This window comes from Hippocampus comes, unplaced genomic scaffold (genome assembly GCF_001891065.2).
Source record: "Hippocampus comes isolate QL1 unplaced genomic scaffold, H_comes_QL1_v1.1 scaffold37, whole genome shotgun sequence".
In the NCBI taxonomy this organism is placed as follows: Eukaryota; Metazoa; Chordata; class Actinopteri; order Syngnathiformes; family Syngnathidae; genus Hippocampus; species Hippocampus comes.
Window position 1 is genome coordinate 1,299,570 of NW_017805535.1, and position 21,767 is coordinate 1,321,336.

General features: G+C 41.3%; 1 protein-coding gene across 3 annotated transcripts; it reads left to right on the top strand.

The window, feature by feature from the left end:
• Nucleotides 1-444: 444 nt before the first annotated feature.
• On the top strand, nt 445-21,235 carry chka (choline kinase alpha). 3 transcript variants are annotated; one of them, XM_019878139.1, is made up of 12 exons: nt 445-966; nt 3,154-3,262; nt 6,502-6,555; nt 11,337-11,450; nt 11,967-12,100; nt 15,012-15,116; nt 15,486-15,544; nt 15,689-15,776; nt 18,204-18,312; nt 18,423-18,529; nt 18,627-18,708; nt 19,725-21,235. In XM_019878139.1, exons 1-12 carry the CDS (start codon nt 731-733, stop codon nt 19,782-19,784), a joined length of 1,257 nt encoding a protein of 418 aa, XP_019733698.1. In that variant the 5' UTR covers nt 445-730; the 3' UTR covers nt 19,785-21,235. The 3 variants fall into 3 exon arrangements, with proteins under 3 accessions (XP_019733698.1, XP_019733699.1, XP_019733700.1); XM_019878141.1 differs by lacking the exon at nt 445-966 and adding an exon at nt 3,786-3,846 and having other exon boundaries at nt 3,157-3,262; XM_019878140.1 differs by lacking the exon at nt 6,502-6,555.
• The last annotated feature ends 532 nt before the right edge of the window (nt 21,236-21,767 follow it).

Genomic DNA, 21,767 nt, shown 5'->3' on the forward strand with positions numbered 1-21,767 from the left:
TCTTGGCAGACAAGAATAATGTAGATTCAATCATGCGTTACGTTATTTATTCGTTTATTTGTTAGCTATATTTGCGGGACATTTGCGCAATGCATTAACTTGAGGTTGATCAGCCAACCTTAACAGAATTTTTTATACTAACCTAGCATGTACAGTGTAGTACATATATATATATACATAGGTTTGTGTGTGTAATGTGGGATGACTTCAACGGTCTTGATTTCTATCTGTGGTAAACCAACGTGTTCACTTCACTGATACAACGTTGTCATGTCGACGGGAGTGTTGCGTGTGTTACGTGATGCACGTTTGAAGTGGACCACGGCCATCTCGTTTGTTTTGGTCCAGCCCACAATGACCGTCCGCTGGGCGGTGTCTGGGCCGACCAACCAGGAGAAGAAATTAAATTGGTGTATGTGAGTCATGTGACCACGCCCTCCGCGTCCTTCCATCTTCGCTGTAAATCCGCACCACCGCAACATCTCACCCATTCCCAAGCAGGATCTCTCAACGTCCGGCGACCTTCCCTTTACGAAGCTTGAACGTCAAATCGGTCGCAATTTTCCACGTTAAAATTGAAGAAAACGTGAAAACCTACTGCTTGAAAATAAATTCTACAGCGAGTCAACGAATCTTAGTATTTTGAGAAACAAAACCGGTGAACACTTAATATAGCGATATAATTCGTCGTATTTTTTTTATTTGTGGCTTTTCTGTTTAAAAAGCTAAAATGAAGACCAAATTTATCAACGGGGTTTCCTCTTCCCCCTCTCTGTCGCTGGGTTTGCTGGTAACCGAGAACGCCTTGCAGGTTCAGCCTGGTGCTCAACAGGATTGCAAGGACCTGGTCCGCCCCGAGACTCCCGACCAGGACACACGGTTAAATGCTTACCTCTGGTGCAAGGAGTTCCTCAATGGGTCCTGGAAAATCCTGGCGGAGGACGACTTCGAGATCACCGTTATAAGGTAGGTCACGTTCTTTTTGTGTCGGCGGTAGGTCACGTTCTTTTTGTGTCGGCGATGATAAATGTTATTCAAAGCAAAGGCACATCGTTGAAACTGGGCACACTGGCCCCAGGGGTAGCAAATTATCTGCTTTTAAATTACAGTGCTCTTCACGTTGACTGTAAACGTACAACATGCTGTTAAACGAATTCATGGGCCACATTTGCAGTTACCCTCAAAGAGTCTTTATTACTTTGATAGCCACAGTCAATCGCGAATTCACACATTTTTTTCGAAAATCGAGTCGTTTATTTTGTCGTTTATTTTTATACTTTTATTTGTCATTTCTTTTTATACTTTTCATTTATTTCTACAGTTTCGGGAGTGCTCGAGCTATTTGATATTTGAATTCATCACCTATTACAGCGATGGTTACTTATGGTTATCATAATCGCAACATATTACTGCCACAACATTGCCCCTACATTTCATTGTTAGTGTGTATTTTCCTGAACAAAAAAATTGTGAAATCAGAAATCACGGATTCCGTGGCAGAATAGTATAACGAATGTTTATTTAACTTGAAGAGTGATTTGGTGGGGAAACTGCTTGTAAAAATGTCAAAGGGTAAAATTTGGGATTTTTCACAAAAATGACCTGACAGTAGAATTTGAAATGATTGTTTGAAAAAACATCTCTCTCTGGTCCTATCTTGTGCCTGTAACTATGTTTCAATATCAAGAACACTAAGTACAGTCTTGAGAACTCAGCAAGTACAGACTTCCTAAGAACGTACTTCCTAAGATTGTAGTATCTTTGTAATTAGAACGGTTCTGTACTTGTGATGTTCAGAGGTATTGCTGTAATATGATAATGCTGGAAAAAAAAGGTTTGAAACAAATATGAGTCCTCTCCTCAGCCATTTGAATAGCAACATGAAATGCAAATTGGGACTCAGAAGTCTCCAACTGATCAATCCTTGCTTTATGCTAACAGCTAAGAACAACATTGGTGTATTTTGTGCATTCTTGGTGAATGCAACCTTTCAATTGGAACAGGACTTGAGTCACGACTGATGACCTTTCACTAGGTCACAAGGACGAAAGAATGGACAAGAACACGAATTGAGAAACGGCTATGGTCTTGTTTATGAACGCACCCAACTCGTTAATGAAGGGCATGTCTTTGGTTGGAGACAGCCCGGGGTGAAGTAAGGCGAAGAGAAGGCGAAAAGACATAGCATTTTAAATCCATATTTTCTGCCAAAATTAAAAGAACAAATCCTTTTATCAAGAAACATGCTGAAGACACACTTTATTTGCCTTAGTGGGCGTCTTAAACTGATGTAGTGGGCTGGATTTGGCCCCAAGGCCTTGAGTTTGACACCTGCGCTCTAGATAAATTCAATCTGAACATGTCTTCGGATAAGTCCGTCAGGCCTTTGCTAATTCTATAGCTACTGACTAATTTGCCAAGCCGAATAGATTTTTTTCAAAGCAACAATAATTTGCGCTGTAAATGATAATGGTGCTTGAATCGTGTGGACCAATCATTAAGATTGAAAGAAAATTATACTTCCTCTATTGAACTGAAAAGTTAGCAATGCATGACAAATTTAAACAGACCAAAAATAAGTCATGATTGAAACTGTCCAATTGTAATAAAAACTGTTGTGTAGAAATTAGTTTGAGTATATTAATGGTCAGATTCTTCGGGATTAAGAGGCCATTGTTGCCAGGCAATAATAATCGGGGTTCACTTGTAACTGCTTCATAGGTGGGTGCCAATTTGTCATGCGACATTCACCCCCCACAAAGGAATGGGAAACGTGAGTCTGACAGCAAACAGTGTTCCAAATTCAGCGTCATCAATGATATCAAACTCTTTATTTTGCTTTTGACTTGTCCCGTCTGGACGCACTAAAACGAGTCACTCATGTGACTCTGCTGCAATTTTTACACCGGATGAGCTTTCTGACTTAAATCACCCATTTATCCAGTCTTGGGGCAAGTGACTTGCTTGGTATTGGGGCACCGGCCGAGAATTGAACTCACACTTTCTCTGTGAAAGGCAGATGCGTATATTACACAACCACTGCAATGTAATCATAATTTTACTTAGTCAAATTAGAAAGAACGAAAGAGACTGCTGGATCTGGTGGTTCATTCTAGTCTATTTATCATAGTGACTTATTTATGTGTCTTCCAGGGGTGGGCTGAGTAACAAGCTCTTCCTGTGCAGCCTCCCAGACAGTGTGAACACTGTTGGGGATGAGCCAAGGAGTATTCTGCTGCGCCTTTATGGGGCCATCCTGCAGGTGGGAGTCTTCTCTATTATTTTAATTTCTCTCACAGCTGTCTTTTCCCTACATACAAAAAATGTGATGAGCACTTCACAAGTCCGCAATTCTTGCATTTACGAGCCTGCACACACTGTGGAATCTTTTCTGACGGCTTGTTTCAAAATGAGCAGTCGGCAGAAATGTAAAGTAATACACAGTTTGATAACCAAATTGGCATGAATGTTGGCTTGTCTGCCTTTAGGAGAGATACTACTCTTGTTGCCCGAGCACTATGTTGTTGCTTTAGCTAGACAAGAAACAAAGAAAAGGTGATCACTCTCGAAATGTGATGGGACACAGACAGGAGAGGTGGAAGGGCAGTGTGGTTGAGTGCGTGTGTGTGTTTTTTTCTGAAGGTCATAGGCCGATGAATGTGTCTGCATGCATGCGCAGTGATGCCTTCACTCCTGTTGCGTCCGTGTGTTTACGCACGTGTTAGCCATTGTCGTACATCGTGATGTACCCCCATGGCTGTACATGCATGTGTTCTTTGCCGTAGGCTTCCCAAAGGAGCGTGCCTTGGGCACTCTTGTTCCCTGTTGAACCCACCAAAAAACACGGTACAGTATGAGATCTCTGAAATCTCAGACTAATACGAAGTCATATGACACATTCATGTAAAGCACAACCCTGACTGCCAACATGAATAAGTTACAGTGTGGTGAGAGAACAAAGTGACAAACCCTTCTTTTATCTATTTCTCTTCTCCTTTAAACATCCAAGTGATTGTACTGAGGTAGTCACCTGGAACAACTTTTGAAAAAAAAATGTTTTAAGCTAGGGGGGGCTTAGGGCACGATTGCAGTTGCCCAGCTGGGAAAACAACTCAACACAGCATTATCTGTAGGCTACTTCGACAACAACCGCAGCTGCATAAAACATAAATGACGATAATAACGATTGTAAAGATATCACAGTAAATAACAAAAGAAGTAAAATACACAACTGTGCTCCCTTGACATTTGCATTTAGCATACTGGAGGTGTACAATTGTATTCTTTCTTGTTAGACAGATGAGAGAGAGAGAGAGAGAGACACAGAGAGATTAGGCTGAAGTCTCCAACAACCAATAAGAGAGTGCAGTGATGATCGATGGTCAGGACACTGAAACTACAGTTTCACAATCATAGCATGCATGAAGTAACTAACGTTTGCTGCAAGATGAATTTGAATGTAAACAAACAACAGCAGTTTCCTCACAAACGATCGTTCGACCATTGGCGATTAACACGCATACCTTGTACATCAGAATTAGTTCAATTTTCCTGTCCCATTTAGTGCTCGGACTCACTTCACTTCCATATCTCCTCTGAGATGCATTCTTGGTTGAATGCACGTCGTCCACCTCCACGCTCGGTCGTAGCTCCTCACGGTTGTAGCATGGTAGTCGAGCGGCAAAGGCCCAATAGCGTCAATATTCTCCACTCAATAAGTGAGTGAAGGCGCACAAGAAGTCATCCGCCTGAGTGCCATTGGGCCTGTTATTACTCGACTCGCTGCTTGGAAGCTATTAGTTCATGGTTTCTTCGCAGCCTATACAGTTACTGTACTGCCAACTCAAACGTTTTTTATCTCAAGATGACGTTGCTGGTCTGTCTGCAGTTCATCACCGCAAACTGTCATAGGGCCGACACACCCAACACTACACTGAAAACGCAACCAAACCATTTTCTCCATCACATCAGCATGTATGATATCCCATTGTCAGGTTTATAGCAACCTAGTATAAATTATTTCAACACACATGCAAGTACTCTCGAGTGGAGATCAAAAGCAAATGCCACAATTATAATGACGATGACAATGGTATTATTTCAAGTTTGTAAAAATAAAAAAATATCCCAGATTCACAATCTGAAAGCACTGCAACACGTTTTTCTTTGAACTAATAAAAATATGTCAAGTCAACAACCCTTTATCATTTTTGCACATTTGAAATTATGAGCAGTGACAACTGAAGTGACCATCCATGTATGCAAGACGGTGGACCTCACAAAACGTCGAGACAATGACTATGATGACAGTGATATTTCATAGTGGTGGGGCCCTATTAAAGCAATGTATAATTTATTATTCAGAATGAATCAATCGAAGAATCAGAGATTACAGTTGGACTTTGGTCAAAGAATGTAAGAGAACGCATCCAAGCCTTTCCCGTGCAATATGTGCGAGGTACTGTATTCAACTCAAAGGCTTAAGTCAGGGATACTTGCACTTCAGGGCTAATTCCCTGCATTCTCCCCAATGGAGGAATGCCGGGAAATAGCCTCTCGTTGGGGTTTTCTCATTGTTGATGTGCAAATTGTCACTCACACAAAGCTCCATTTCAACTGGACGTCTCTCTCTGTCTCTTTCTTTCTCTATGTCTTTCTCTCTGCTCTTAAAAAAGGCCGCGGCCTCAGCAAAGCACATTTTGCCCAACATTCTATGCGCAATAATCGAGATTTTCAAATGGTAGCACTTTTTCCTGTCCCTACATTTGAGTACTTGTGTTGTTCTGAAATGTGTTTGAAGTGCTGCCAAAACGACTGAAAACAAAAATGCAGTCGACAAAGAGTATTTTAAGTGAAAGACGTTCTCTCCTGAAGCCATTTGTTGTGGCTGTGCCTAATAGTTTCAGGTTATATGAGACCCGAACTAGTTAATAACTGCCTGGCTTTGGCCGTCCGTGCTAATGGGTCTAATTTAAACTTGGCTTTTATTGCTCGAGATGTCTGAGAGCAGAGACACGGTGTCCTTCACCTAGGTAACGGGCAGCCATCTTCTGTAAAAGAGTGTCTCATCTTAGGAATGACTGATGTTTGATCCAAAAAGCTAACACGATTAAGGAAGTTTGATTTCATTGCCACAGTGCACTGCTCCTAATGATTAAACAAAGCTTACTTAGCCTGGAGACGGCGTTTCTCAGCGATGAAAATATGTGAGTGGAATATTGCACCCCGAGTAAATTGATAAAATAGCTGCTGGCATCTTTCGCCCAGCTTTAGTAAATACTTTCAACAAGGTTGGGTCAGAAAACACAACTTGATAGGACCTCCCGTCTTCTTCTGAGTCTTGCATTATGCGTGAAAGCAAACGTCACAGAGCGTGTGTGTGTGCGCGTGTGTTTGAACTCGCACTGTATTGTCTGCGCCATGCGCATGGCTCGCTTTGGATGCTCATGGATGGCTTCTCATGTATTCACGGATAGTTCTTCCTTTTTCTTTTGTTGATAGATGTCCTGTAATAAAGGGGAATCCCAACAGTCAAACAAAGAGAATCCTTTTCAAGTAAGTAACAGACGATGGTGCCAATGTCTCGAACATGTTCCTAATGACAACCCATTCAACACTCACCTTCCAGTGTGTCCGAAAACACTTTTCCCTCGAAATTCTCAGTTCTCTTGTTGGGGTGTGGCGGTTATTTTCTCTTTTTGGGAAGTCAAAGAGATGACCATATCTTTGTCACCCTTTGGGTGATTGCACTTAAAAGTTTGAATTGAACACCTCTCCCCTCTCGAACGTTTCTGCGGCGTGAATGTGCCAATCACGGACTGGAAATAAAACGCCAGCTCCCAGGGCCTGAAATAGATGAATGAATAAAATATTTGTCCGGGAATCGTTTGTCATACGTTTCAGGAATTCCTGTTTAAAACAATTGGCAGATGATGACGCATCAAGCGTTATTTTTTTCATAAGAAGCCACAAGAATGGGCTCAGTTTAAGATAGCAGCTTGAGGCCTCACAATGACCTCTCAGTCACACAGACCTCTCACATTGTGAGGGTGAAATACAACCCCCTCCATCATGTGATCGCAATGAAGTCATTCGATTGTAGGCTCGAATGGTGACGGCGCCGTTTTCTTTGTGATTTTTTCATTCACCCAAATTAGTTAGACACACGGCGCTGCAGTAGGTGGCATGCACCCCAAACCGAATCAATCCAAACACATGCGCAGTATAACTTGATCAAGAGAGCATGCGGGTAGCTCATTTGTGTAGCATTTTCAGTGCCTTGTTCAAGGACGCCTGAAACAGTTTGAAGCAAACTAACATCTCTTCAGCAACTCTTATCTGTGACCTTGTTTTGGTCCAGAGTGAAGATTTAGGGCCGCAGCCCTTTCCTCTCCATAGCAAAGTCTCAAAAAGACTGAGCTGCAGCTGTCCGCCTGTTAGAGAGATAATGTAACCTTGGGCATCTGCAGTGTGTCTGGCGCAGGTTAATCCTATTTGGCTTAGACGGAATGACACTGCATTAATCCCTTTGAGGTGATACCAGGTTGCTCTGCAGCATAGCGCGGTATCTGTTACCTCTTTATGTCGGCTGCGTCGTCCTTCGACGTAGACCACGGCTAGTGTTGCGTAACATCAACTCAAGAGGTCAGATTTTAGTAGGCCTTGTCGTATCGTTCAGTGACTTTGAGGTTCTCAAGTCGTACCTCAGATCATGTTCCCATTTCAGGTCAAATGTAGTTATCATCGTTGCCTCAACTGGCTTATTGACACACATTGTGGGACAAGCATGAGATAAGCATTGTGGTTGCTGGAGCAGATGTCACATAGCTCAGAGTGCACCTGCTGAAACACTCCAAGGCTAGCCACGTAACATCGGGGCACTGATATATGGCAGTAGCTCTGATCCCGGAGCGTACGTCAGCTTTCAGACTAAGATTTCATCAACTTCCAGTGTCGGAAAGGGTATCAGGAAGGTGCCAACTCCTGTGGGAATGATAAAATGCTCTCCGTTTGACAACCAAATTGTGACATGTTTTAAGACTGCCTTAGTTCTCAGTGTTGTTCTCAGAGAATTGGTGAGAAAAAAGACATTATTTGGCATCAGCCCCATTCATTTCAGAGCAAGGAAACTAAACACTGGACTTGGATGGTTGCAGACTCAAGCAGGCCAACTGCTTCGTGTGCAACACTTGAGAGCGTCGAAAGAGTACGGCGCGTTCTGAATATTTGTATCCTGAGTTTCACAGTTGGGTGATATAATTACAGTATGCGCATGGTGAGATGATGATGACATATTAGATAATGTACGCTGGAGATTTAAAACCACACGTGATCAGCCCTGCGTGAGGGGATTACGTAAGAACGGGGCGCTTACTCCGCACTGGCAAGGATGACAACGTTCCACTTCTGAGCAGTGTCTAAATTATGTGACTGTTCATGTTGCTCTGGTGAATATCCTGAAATAAACGGTATGTATGGGCTTAACCCAGTTTAGTTGGAATTTCATTGGTTTCGGCATTTGAGGATCAGTTGTTGAGTGGACATCGAGTTCCTTGACCTGTCTCAAAATATAGGTCACGTTTCTTTTGAAAGCAATGCCGAATTTTAAGCGACCGCTTCAACAGTCTGCCATCATTTTGTTCTTTACTTGAAATGAATTCCTGAAAGTGTACGTGAGTCCTGATATTTCCAATGCTCTTTGAGAGAACTGTATCTTACAGAAAATAGAGATGTCAGCATATCTCAGTGATTGTCCTCGTGATGCAGTGCAAAAAGATTTGACGTGACGTTGAAGGGCTCGCAAAGCATAGCCGTTTCCTTTAAGGCAAGACGTCTTCCTGCTGGACTGTCCGACATTCCCTGGCTGATGGCCAAAGAACCCAGAAGTCATCCCAACGTTCTGCCGTGGCAGCCATTTATCTCAAGGTTATTCACCAAAGTCGAAGTATCAGCGTTTTATGCAGCACTAATTCCTACACTGGCATTGCTATGCTGTCCAGTGAAAATTTGTTTTTTTTTGTTCCATATGCTATGTCGATTTGGTAAGATTGGCAACTGAAGCTCAAAAGACATTGCAGCAAGTCGCTGTAGAGAAATCAGAATCAGGATTTATTGGCCAAGTATGCAATAAACACATAAGGAATTTACTTCCCAGTTACAACCCGTTTCGAAAAACGGCACAGCAATAACCAACATGGGGGAGACAGAAAGAGAAGCCTGGCGTGTCGTTGTTAAGCGCCCCCGATATCTTAGATGTGAAAGGAAACAGTCGGGATGAGGAGGGGGAAAAAAAAACGATCGACTCCAACCATTCTCCGCAATGGGAGGATGGTTTGAGCAGGAGAAAAAATAAACTCAGCACATGTCGCTTACATTTAAAAACATAGTCCAACATTTTCAAGACTTAAACATCAACACAGCGAAGATTTTGAGATTGCGAAGACTTTTGACAGCTGCACGGCAAACGTGAAATAAAGCTGTGAAGGAGATGGGGCAAAACCAAGATTGGCTCTCTGGCAAAGTTCATTGTGTGTGCGGGTGCGTGTGTGTGTGTACTGTATTAGCAAGATAAAGGAAGAAAGATGAGGCTGTCTACTTGGCTTCAGGAGCTTCAACAGTGATTGGTGCTGTCGGTGGGCCAAGGCCTCTTGGAAGTTTGAATCCATCGGCTGTGTTTGCCTCGCAGCTCTGACAGGCGAACCCAACTAACCAGCAACAACAGCTGATTTGTCTTTGACTCGAGCCACCATCTTTCCCCACCATCTTGTTTCTTTCCTTCAGCCAGTATCAGACATAGATTTATTGCTCATATATGCATATTGAAAACTAAGAAAGCATTTCTTTGGAGTATTTTCTTGAACAGTCCTTGATCAATTGGTGTTTTGATAAAGACATCACATTTGTTTTGCTGGACCCCTGCAGAGATAGTTGTACAAACTGAAGTCACCAAAATAATGTCACCTTATTCAGGAAACTCAAAATGTCATTGCTATCTTTAATTGCACGAGATAAAAGAAGTTAAACTCTTGAAGATAATATAGTATAAAGTACCGTATTTTCCGCACTAAAAGGCGCACTAGATTATGAGGCGCACCTTCAATGAATGGGCTATTTTTATTTATTTTTTTCATATATTGGACGCACTGCGTTACAAGACGCAATCTACAATGCATCCACGAAATGGAGCTACACTCCTTCCGTTCGACTCGAGAAGTGTTCATGACCGCCTCTGAAAAACATAAATTAAGGATTACTTCAATGAAACTACGAAAATTGAAAACAATGCATCGACACAGAAAATCAAACGAGGAAATCACAAAATAAATTCTATCGCCCCCCCTTGGCATTTCCTTGAGCGTAGCTTCAACAGAACGATCAGATGTCAGTAAAATGTAGGAGACTGGACTGTCTCAGAAGTGTTTGTTATTTATTCCTTTGTTGTGTATTCACAAACGAGGAAATCACAAAATAAATTCTGTAGGGGGGCTATAGAATTTATTTTGTATTTCCTCGCTTGATTTTCTGTTTTGATGCATTATTTTCGATTTTTGAAGCTTCATTGAAGGAATCGTTAAATTACGTTTTTCCAAGGCGGTCATGAACGCCTCTTGAGTCGAACGGAAGAAGAGAAGGCACGGAGACGGACAAAGACGTACCTGTATTTGTTGAGACTGTGAAAAGCATTAATAAAGTGTCCGTTTTAATTAAAAAAAAACAACACCACAGCTCTCCTTTTTTCGGAGCTGCAACAAAAACGTATTTAATAAAGCAGCGACACAGTTCACTGAACCTACAGCAAATTATAACACTGTAAGCATGTTTCCAGCAAGGAGTCATTTTGCGGTCGACATATTACCATAATGACCATACACAAGGCGCACCGGATTTTAAGGCGCACTGTGAGCTTTTAAGAAAATGGAAGACTTTTTGATGCACCTTATAGTGCGAAAAATACGGTACATGTGCATCAGATGACTAAAGCTATTGAGATGAGAACTGTATGTCATGTTTTCGAATATATGCTTCAGGGCGCTCATTTGTACTTGTGAGAATTATTCAAACTTGGTTGGTTAACGCAAATGTTGGAACAATGAGTTGTGGCTTTCAGCTTGTCCCATCAGAGGCTGCCACCGCGAGTGACACGCCACCATATGTTTTGGCATCATTTTTACGCCAGGGAAATTTATCGTGTCTTCTCCCCCCTTTCCAGTTTTCTGAAAGCCCTGTTTTTGTTTTCCTCGTGCATCATTTTTACAGCACACATTATTTGGGTTGTTCGTTAGGGCAGTATCAGACGTCTGCAGCTGTTACTTATGGTTGTCGCATGTCTATCTTAGGGGGCAGAGGCCATGGTCTTGGAGAGTGTGATGTTTGCAATCCTGGCAGAGAGAGAATTGGGACCGAAACTCTACGGGATTTTTCCTCAGGGACGACTGGAGCAGTATGTGCCGGTAAGTCACCATTTATTGATAGCATGTACCGGTATGTTAATGTTAATGGAGGGGAACCATGCTTATTAGTACTCGACTCTTGAGCATCTACATGATTCATGCAATATTTGTCGTTAAGTGGTTAAAAAAAAAACAAAAAAAAACCAATTTGCATTTTATTAGATGTGATCGTATGGAAAAAATATCAATTGAAAAACACTTAGTGGTCACAACTCTATGTACACTGAAACCCCAGAACTGATTCAAATATTCTGAGTATATATTGACACTGTCAGAGAAATGTACATTACTAATAGGTTTATTATTTTGGTTTTGTAGTAGTAGTAGTAGTAGTTGCAGCTTGCAGCGCTGTAGAACTGCACCTCATCAAACGGAGAGCTATGTCTAGATTTTGGGTACCTCATTTAAGAGAGACTATTCTTGTTTTTGATTTGCTTGTAATTCTGTTGCCAGTCTGTGCATATTAAAGAGACTATAACTTCATGCCTTTAAATAAAGCACATTATGTATCAACAGAGCCGTAAGCTGGAAACGTGCGAACTGAGCAACCCGAGCATTTCGGCAGAGGTTGCTGAGAAAATGGCCAAGTTTCATGGAATGAGAATGCCTTTCAACAAGGAGCCCAAATGGTTGTTTGGAACCATGGACAAGTAAGTCACTAAATTAACTCCGGGGTTTTCCTGGGCCAAATTGAGGTAGAGGTGGTGTCATTTATACTTTGCAATTGTGTGTATGTTGTAACACGGACTGGCCGAATTTTTTCTGTGAAGCACTTAAATGTAGCTATTTTTGTCATTTTCTTCTTCTTAAATCCTATTTTAATTCAAAATCCAGCAGTTCTCTTTGACATGAAATTAGATAAGAGCAAAAATGCCCTGACCCACTCACTCCTTGTAATTGAGCGCCTATTCGTTTGACCCATTGACCACTTTGCAGCACTGCCTCGCTTTGAATTGAGAATTGTCCTTTCACTTTGTACTTCCTTGTGTTTATTGTGTTTCACTACAACAACCGAGTACTTAAATATTGATTAGAATGTTTTTTTTCTATGAATATGTAATTTTAAATCGATCATGAACATTATGGAGTTAGTGGGTTAGCTAGCAGGTTACAAACTGACAGGAACATGAATAGGATACTTGAGACTTTAATGTGCCTAACGTGGGCACCGACACTCTTGAATTTATTTCTTTTTTTATTACTTGTTCCAATATAATAGGCAAGGCAAGACAACTTTTATTACATAGCCCATTTCATACAAAAGGGAACTTAAACAAGCAAGGAAACAACACCTACACACATTTGCTAAACACGCTGTAAGAGGCAATGACACTCACAAGCAAAGCAGAGAAAAAATAAATACAAAAAGACCATTAATTGACAATGTCAAAACACACAAACAGAAAACTTTAAAAATATTTACAAGTAAAGTAAAAGGGAAAAAAAGAGAAATCACGTACCAGAATTTTCAGACTTTGGTTCATCCAGCTATTTTTGCTCCAGACACAGTGACACAATTCGTTATTTGAACTGCTGTCATTTGGGGACATTGATAAATATAGTAGTGGGTCATCTGCATAACCATGACATCCAACATTGGCACTCTGATGCAACTGACCCAGCGGTAACATCTACAGACTAAACAAATGGGTCCAAGGACTGACCTTTGAGGGACCCCACATGTTATGGCCATTCAATCAGATTCAAAACTTCCAATGGTTACAAAGTAACTCAGCAATTTTAGACACATTCCCTGCATGTCTGAAACATGTTTGGAATTGATCAAAAAGTCCACTAAAAGGCACTTTCTGTCTATAATTTACTAACGAGACATCCAGCGTTCTCTTTTACGTTCACCTTGACGGCGGCTACATTTTTTTTTCTGTGTTTTTGGTTTTTAGGAAGCTCGCCTGCCTTAAGTGAGCAGTTGATTATTTCCTGTAACTTGGTTTGCACACATTTCACAATAGTTTTGAAAAAGTCAGATGGAATTGGCTCAAGACAGCTCGTTGATGGTTTCAACTTCTGAAACAAATCTGTGATAGTTTTTTGATCCACTGTATCAAATTCTGTCATGGTCACTGAATTATTCCCAGGTGATTTGAAGTACTGCATGATCTTTCACTAAAGTAGCATGCAAATTATTTGCATTTATCTGTTGAGAAGAGTTCTGTTGCTATTTGGTTTGGGGGATTTATGAGTTTGTCGACCCCAGTTGAGTTTGCGTATTGTTGAGGTTCTTCGTCATGATTTCAGAAAAGTGTTGTTTAGTTTTCACTAACTCTTTGTTCAAATTACAAAAGACCTTGTCTGTACAGGTCAAAATGAACTTGGGACTTTAGTTTTTCTCCACATATGCTCCGCTTTCCTGCACTTCAATTTCAAAGTCATTACGTTTGTAGTTCACCTCCAGACTGATTTTAGGTTGGCATGAAATGGTCTTGGCAGGCAGCGCAGTCCAGATTTTCCAGGTGAATTTATCCAGAAGTTCATATTAGAGGATTTGATACCATATGACTGCTTGAACAAAAGTGAATGTTTATTTTCTAGCTATCTTTTTGAGACAAAGGCTATGCCTTTAACCTACTGCATGTCCGGTAGTTTTCCTCTATGCCGTAATGTTACTGGTCAAAAAAAAAAAAAAAAACAACAATAAAGATAAAAACTCCAACAACACATCCTTCTTCCTCTTTATGTGTAAGGCCAGTTTATACAATGAGTCAACAAAAACTGCTCCACGTTTAAATCACTGTAAAGTCCCCATTCCCCACTTTCAAAGATAACACATCTAGAATTCTATAACTTCCATCGATATCATCCCGTATTTCCGTTTGAACCGAGCCAAAGTTTGTCTGCTAGCTGTTTACAAAGATTACGCTGCAGGATTATTGCCAATGTGCCGTGACAAAGTCCATCGTCCTGTTCCACTTTTCTTCATGGAAAGTTTCAAAGTGGGGCTTTATGACATGACATCAAGGTAGTAGTGTAGTACTCATATGACTCGTATGCTGTGGCATGATTGCTGTTTCGTTTTAGGTCACACGTTGCAAACAATCTTAATCTTACAACTAAAAGATGCATAGATTGCAATTTTATTTGTTGTGACTAAATATTCGCTACATATTCCAGGTGTATTTGTAAGGGAACAAAAAAGACCCAGTTCACTCATAAATTTGTCATTGAGACAAAATAAATGAGAATACATCATTTGGATTCAGTGACAAGTCTGCATTTACACTGTGAATGGTTTATGAAGTAATCATGCTGTTTGCAATTTCTTAGAAATCCCAAAAGCAGACACTCGCCGGGTCGCAGCACTGTCTTCATAAAGGGTTTCTTGTTATCATGTCACCTCTCTGTTGCCACTGACCTGCATATTAATTCTCAAAAGCTCAAAATATATCCCTTTCCCTTTTTCACTTGCCTGCATGTGACATCCACTTTCAGTGTATCGACCTGCAAGTATAGAGGGATTCCTGGTGCCTCTTTTAGCATTGCGCTGACTGCATAATTGACACGTGGAGTGAATACGTCTTTGTGTTTGTCTGCATTCGTCATCAGGTACTTAAACCAAGTCATGAGGCTGAACTTCACCCGGGAGTCTCACTTGCGCCATTTCAACCGCTTGCTCAGCTACAACCTACAGCAGGAGATGGATTGGCTCAAGTATGTTGTTCTTATTCTAATGGTCATCATCAAAAATGTGGGTATGTGAAGGTGTTTTCCATTTGGTAGATTTTGCACACTACCAACAAAATTGAAAGTGACATCAAGAACATTGTTGTAGTGAGAATGTGAAACCGAATGCCACCGGAGCACCGGTAATATTAAAGCCGATTATGTTCATTCATGGGTGATTAACTTGATGACGTCTGTGCTTGGTGTCATAGTTTCGTCTACACAGATGACCTTTACAACACTGATTACGTTTGTTGCCAGTCAGCAAAAAAAAAAAAAATCATGATCAAGTGAACCTCATAATGCAGGTTTTGTGAAGTGCACTGCTGACCTTGCCTGTTGTCGATCTGTGTTCAGGTCTCTGCTGGAATCCACCCACTCTCCAGTGGTGTTTTGCCACAACGATTGTCAAGAAGGTAAAATCATGCAGATATATTCTCTTTTTGCAATATAAGCACTGTTTGGATTGGATTGGATACAACTTTATTGTCAAATGTGCTGTATGTGTAAAATACTGTAAAATCGACACTAAAGGTGACAAACAGCATTTGTTGCTTTAGGAAACATCTTACTACTAAAAGACCACCATCAGTCGGACAAACAGAAGCTGATGCTCATTGACTTTGAGTACAGCAGCTATAACTACAGGTATGCTTGCACACTCCTCACTAACTGGATAGACAAGCCATTCAAGTGCGCAGTTGCAAATTAAACCAAACATTTTATTGTCCTTTGTTCTCTTCCTCAAAGTTTATTTTCTTTTTTATGGTCCACGTACGGTCATTGTTGGATCCTGCACAGCAACACTGCTTTTATGTCACTAATCATCTTTACTCTTTCATGCACAAATAGTGATCACCAACATCAGGGTTTTTTCTCAAGTGTTTATATATAAGTCTTTTAGGCATGAAAAAAAAATAATGGCAGGGGATGGCAAGACACATAAGGATCCATTTTAGTGGTTGATGCACAACTGTGACATTGAGATTCATTCGTATAAGAGAAAATAACATTTGAATAGCTGTCCACTCTAGTAACCGCTGTCCCTGAAAGGGTGAAAGAAATCGCTTTTTCCTCCTCTTGAATTTTGAGATCATGAAAAGTGTATAACCACACACACACACACACACACACACACACACACTTATGTCCTATAGAGTTAAGAGTCTCTCGAATTCCGAAAATAACTGCCTCTATCTGTTCTTTTAAAAGAATAGTCAACATCTTTCCAAATCCAGTTTGAAAACCTGAACATTTATGGAAGTTTCATAATAAATCCTTGAGTCTGATACAAATCGTGTCTGCAGACTGACCAACAGAGTCTGCTGAATTTCAACATCCCTCATCCTCTTTTAATTATCCCCTCCGATAAAGAACTTGCTGCGCATCTCCGAGTATGTGCGCATGCTGGTAGAGAAACAGAGCGCTTAAAACCCGTACATAACCGAGATACTCAGCACAAACCTAGATTGATGGGGCAAAGGAAAGGGAAAAGAACACCACTTGGCACACAGCCTGGATGGAATCAATACATCCTCCCAGCAGTCATAATTCATGGTCACCTCGCGGTTTGCAATGTGGAAATACTCTCTGCACTTGTTATGTAACCAGATTTGGCAGGCCAGTGAGAGCAAACAATGTGGATGCATAGAGCAACAGTATCCGGACCTAATGCAATGATGTCGCGTTATGCTTGCCGTGCTGTTTTTAAAACAGCGGCAGTCGAGTCCTTGAGAGCATGCTCATCATATAGTTTATGGCTTTTAACGGGAAACCGAATGCGCTGCATAGCACAGCAACACTGTAGCTGACGCTGGTCTCGACTCACAGTGAAGAGCAGACAAAGCTTTCATTTTTCTCCCACAGTCCTTTTGTCCAATCCCCAAGCTCTACCTCCCCACCCCACCCTTGCACAGCCCCTTTAAGGCTCCCCATATGCTGTGGCCATGTGACTTACTGGACACAAATGGCATACTACACACACAACCTGTGAACACTGCTCTTAAATTTCCGTGGGAAAACAGCCCTCAAAATAGACACACTATTACTATATTTATAAATCTATATAAATCTCTCTCTCTCTGTGTATATATATATATATCTCTCTCTCTCTCTCTACCGGTATATATCGTATAATGAGTATACTGTCTGTCCACCGTGACGTGACCTACTTTGAAGCAGAAGGCCATGTCGTGGCTGCGTCAACATGGCCCCTCAAAAGCAATCGACCAATGAATAGATTGCATTAGAATTCCAACAATTCAAACAAATAATGTTAAAAAATATTTGTTAGGATTTGCCCAATGAGTATGGTATATCAAGAAAGTGGGCTTTAAACACAGTTTAAATGTAACACACTTCTGGGAACTGAATTGTGTCAAGTGAATGAGGGACATGTCTGCCGGAGTTGCGTAGTGGAGGCAATGTTCTCAAGGCTTGGAGTCTGCTCAGGTGCGGGACACTTCATCTAATAGGCATTGGGATTGATATAAATGTGCAAATGGAACATTTCCTGGTGCGTACAGGAGCGATCTTTGCTTTGCACTATGTTAGCAACAGTGAAAGAAAAGCGACAAATCTCAACATGGGTATCTTTGAAAATTTCAAAAGCAGGCATTATCCATTTTTATATGGCAGTTCTTTATTTCAGTTTGTGGTTGTTTGGTTCAACCTTTTCTGGAATTGGCCTGCTGTGTTTCTGTTGCTGTGAAGAGCTACAAGCCACATGCAGGGGGCTTCAGTGCAGGGAGCCTCACAACAAAGAAGTGAACCGACTTGAAAAACAAGATCTCGTGCTCTCCTCGAGTGGACAAAAGTGCATGAAAACACACCGAGTTGGACGCGGCACTGTTATTAAAGCACTGATGTTGGGTTCAGTAACATTATTATCTTTTGGAATCACAACACATTATTGAGCCCTTGCTACAAGAGATTACTCCCGGATAAAGCCAAATGAAAACCAAAATAATGTCAGGTCCGCTGTCTCCGTATATGAAGATTTATTACCGTAGGTCATATATTCGGTCATTTTGTGGGAACATAACTCATCGGCATCCTATTTTTCATTTGTTGCAGGGGATTTGATATTGGCAACCATTTCTGTGAGTGGATGTATGACTACAACTGTGACGAGTTTCCCTTCTTCAAAGTGAAAGCTCAAGATTACCCTTGCAAGGCTCAGCAGGTGTGTGGGCTACAGTGTAATGAACTTTTTGGGGTTTTTTTTGCCTTGAACACATTGGTGCTTTCTGCGTCAAATACTGACCTCAGCAACCTTGTGTCGTCTCTGAGCAGCTCCACTTCATTGAAAATTACCTGCGCGCGTCCCATGAAGGATTCGACAGCTTAAGTCAAGAGGACCAAATGAAAATGAAGGAGGAGCTTTACACGGAGGTCAACAGGTCAGTAAAATGACGACATTTGACACTGTAAGACAATTGATGGCAAAGGCAAGCAACATCTGAGACAAGTGTCGGTGTGCTTTGCTTTGGAAAACAGATTCTCCCTTGCATCCCACTTCTTTTGGGGCTTGTGGTCCATCATCCAGGCCCGTCTATCGACCATCAAGTTCGGATATCTGGTGAGTGATGCAATTACCTACTTTGACACTATTATTGGGTTAAATGTTAACCCTTTCGGGGACGGCGGCTACTACAGTGGACAGCTTATCATGTTATCAGCTTACAGGGTGCATGAAAGGGTTAAAGGCAAATCAACACGAATACGAAAACTAAACAGTAAGCACGATTGACCTGCAGAGTTCATATGTTTTGGTAAGAACTGGTCGGCATAGGTCAGGTCAGGTCAGATTGCCATGTCAACCGCCATGTCAAAATGTCTTGAGTGTTTGCACTTCTACACATTGCACTCGAATTTGTGGGTCACACACCTATCAACACTTGAGACCTCTGCCCATTTGTCAGCTTTCAAATCATGTGCGAGCAGCTGCAGTATAATGCGCTAGACCCAAATCCAGCTCATGAATCAAAGGAAACAAAGCATAACAGATCCCACGTGTTCCTGACAAATACACATTCAATCAATTGTATTTGTAAAGTGCCGCTTCACAACCTGTTATCACAAGACACTCTCCGTATGCAACAATATGAGAAACCATTTATTTTGTTGTATCACAAACTGAAGACAAGTACTCTTGATGGACTTATAAATGCGGTATAAGTTTGCACTAAAAAGTGATTCGGACCATGTTTTAAATGAGAAAAGACATCTGTATGATCGCTATCTTTAAGTGAATGCAACCCCCAACCCTCCATTGTACTTATTTTTTGGTCTGTTTCCTGGTTGAGGTTGTACAGTATGTTTTTTTTAATGTACTGAATGCACAACATGATGAATTTTATTTCCAAATATTAAATACCTCATGATGCAAATTGGCAAAGCACAGTTAGCACACCTGCCTCACAGTCAAGACAGAGACCGAACGAATACCTGGGGTTCGATCGAATTCAGGTTGAGAACCACTGGTCTAGGCTGACTGAAATCATCCAACTTTTACAATATTTCTATTAAAAATGCAAAGTGGATGATGTGCCCCGACGCCTAATCTGTGTTTTCTGCAAATGTTCTACCTTGTAGGAATACGCCCTGGACAGATTTGATGCCTACTTCCAGCAGAAGAAAATGTGGGCCGTCTAACGGAGCAAGAAGACTGGATCACCTTTTGAGCTGAGCGAGGTCATGCTAGCCGATACAGATTCCATGCTTTACTTACACTCTGCCACAAGAGTATGTGCTGGCTGCTGTTGGTACCGGTGGTGCCAAATTGAATCACAAGTCCGGGTGCTCATCTTCACCCCAAATTCCGCTGCAGCGCAAAGTTTCAACTGCTCGCTGACAGATAATCTTGTCAGGGCTATCTCTGCTTGTGCATTGCTCCGTGAATCTAACTAATATATGCCATGACTGAAGCAGGTCAAAAATGGATTTCGGTTGAAGCTAGACTGGAAGCATTAACATTGCATCAATGTATCAACGTATTGCTCCTTCTGAGGGAAAGAGCCAAAATGTGAACTTCTTGTGGTAGTTTCCTGCTTACTTAAGCATCCAACTATGTATATTATATATAAACCTCAAAGTACCAATAACCCGTCCCTCTCTGTTACTAACGGATCGTCTTGCTAGTGGGATTATTAGGACTTGACATTATCCAGTTGGTGTACATGCAATTTTAGCTGTCGCCATGATTTTTAGGCCAGTGAAAGGGATCATGTTTTATCTCCATGTATGTGAATTGTTTCTGGGTTGAACATGCTTCAATTCAAATCATCAATGTGAAACCGTCGTAGACTAATATGGTATTTTATTATCTGCACACATCTTTGTACACTCGTGGTGTGAACTTGGGTAAGTGCGATAAGTACAGTAGTGACAGCTCAACAGAACGACATCATTCCATCTTTGTGTTCTTTGTTGCCTTACTCTCCATTGGCATTTGGGAAATTACATGTAAACACAATTCAGACAAATGGTTTTGATTTACATTATTTACAGTGCCATGGTAAATGAATTATGCACAGTATTAAACTATTTTTTATACTAAGGCAGTATAGGCTAAAGAAGAAAAAAAAAACATTCAAATTATCCGCTATGTCATTACATTTGTGCATTTTTGTTTTGTTTTGGACATGAAAAAAAACAGAACAACTATATTGTTTTTCACAATTGTCAATACCCACGAGAGCTGTCAAGGAAATCAAAAGAAACATACTGCTCCTCTTGGAGAATGCAGCTTGGATGGTCATTCTACTCAATCCTCTTCATCATTGGGCATCCACTCTACTTATTTTTACGTTAACTGTTGAAATGCTTTCGACTTGATGTCGCTTCGTGACAAAACCTGTGCAATTACTTCAAAAGATTCATGGATTTGTTTTGCTTTACATGCATTCGAACACCTGATACCATCCGACATCATGATGAAGCGCTACAAGACAGTATACTTCCTCAGGGAAGTCAAGACATGTTGTTGGCATAGCGTTCATCCACTGAAACAAATTTTCTGTTGAGGAATGCAAGCGCCGTATTTTCTGCACGATAAGGCGCTTTGGATTCAAAAGCGCACCTTCAATGAATGGCCTATTTTAAAACATTTTTCATATACAGTACAGGGCACTCTGCATCATAAGGCACATAGAATTCAAGCTACAATAGTGGCTGCGGTTGCGCTATGCATCCTAGGGCACTCTGCATCATAAGGCACATAGCATTCAAGTTACAATAGTTGCGCTATGCATCCACGAGATCGGGTCGGGAACCTATGGCTCGCGAGCCAGATGTGGCTCTTTTGATGATTGTATCTGGCTCGCAGATAAAACAAAATATCCCCGCTTGTTTAATCCATCCATCGATTTTTCACTGCTCATGGCCTGTTCAGGGCTGCAGTTGGCGGCAGGAGCAAATAAAATTGGATGATACTGGCCTACGTAGGCCGTTGCTGGGGAAACAGGTAAACGCCCCCTTTTGAATCAGTCTGCTCGGTCATTCGCTCAAAGCTAATCCTTCGACGAATAAAATAGCAAAAAGAAAAAAAGATACCGCGTATGGTACCCTTCAGGACGAATGGACCGAAGGATTCGCCCTTGTGGAGAATACAGGTTCTGCGGTGTGTCTAATTTGCAA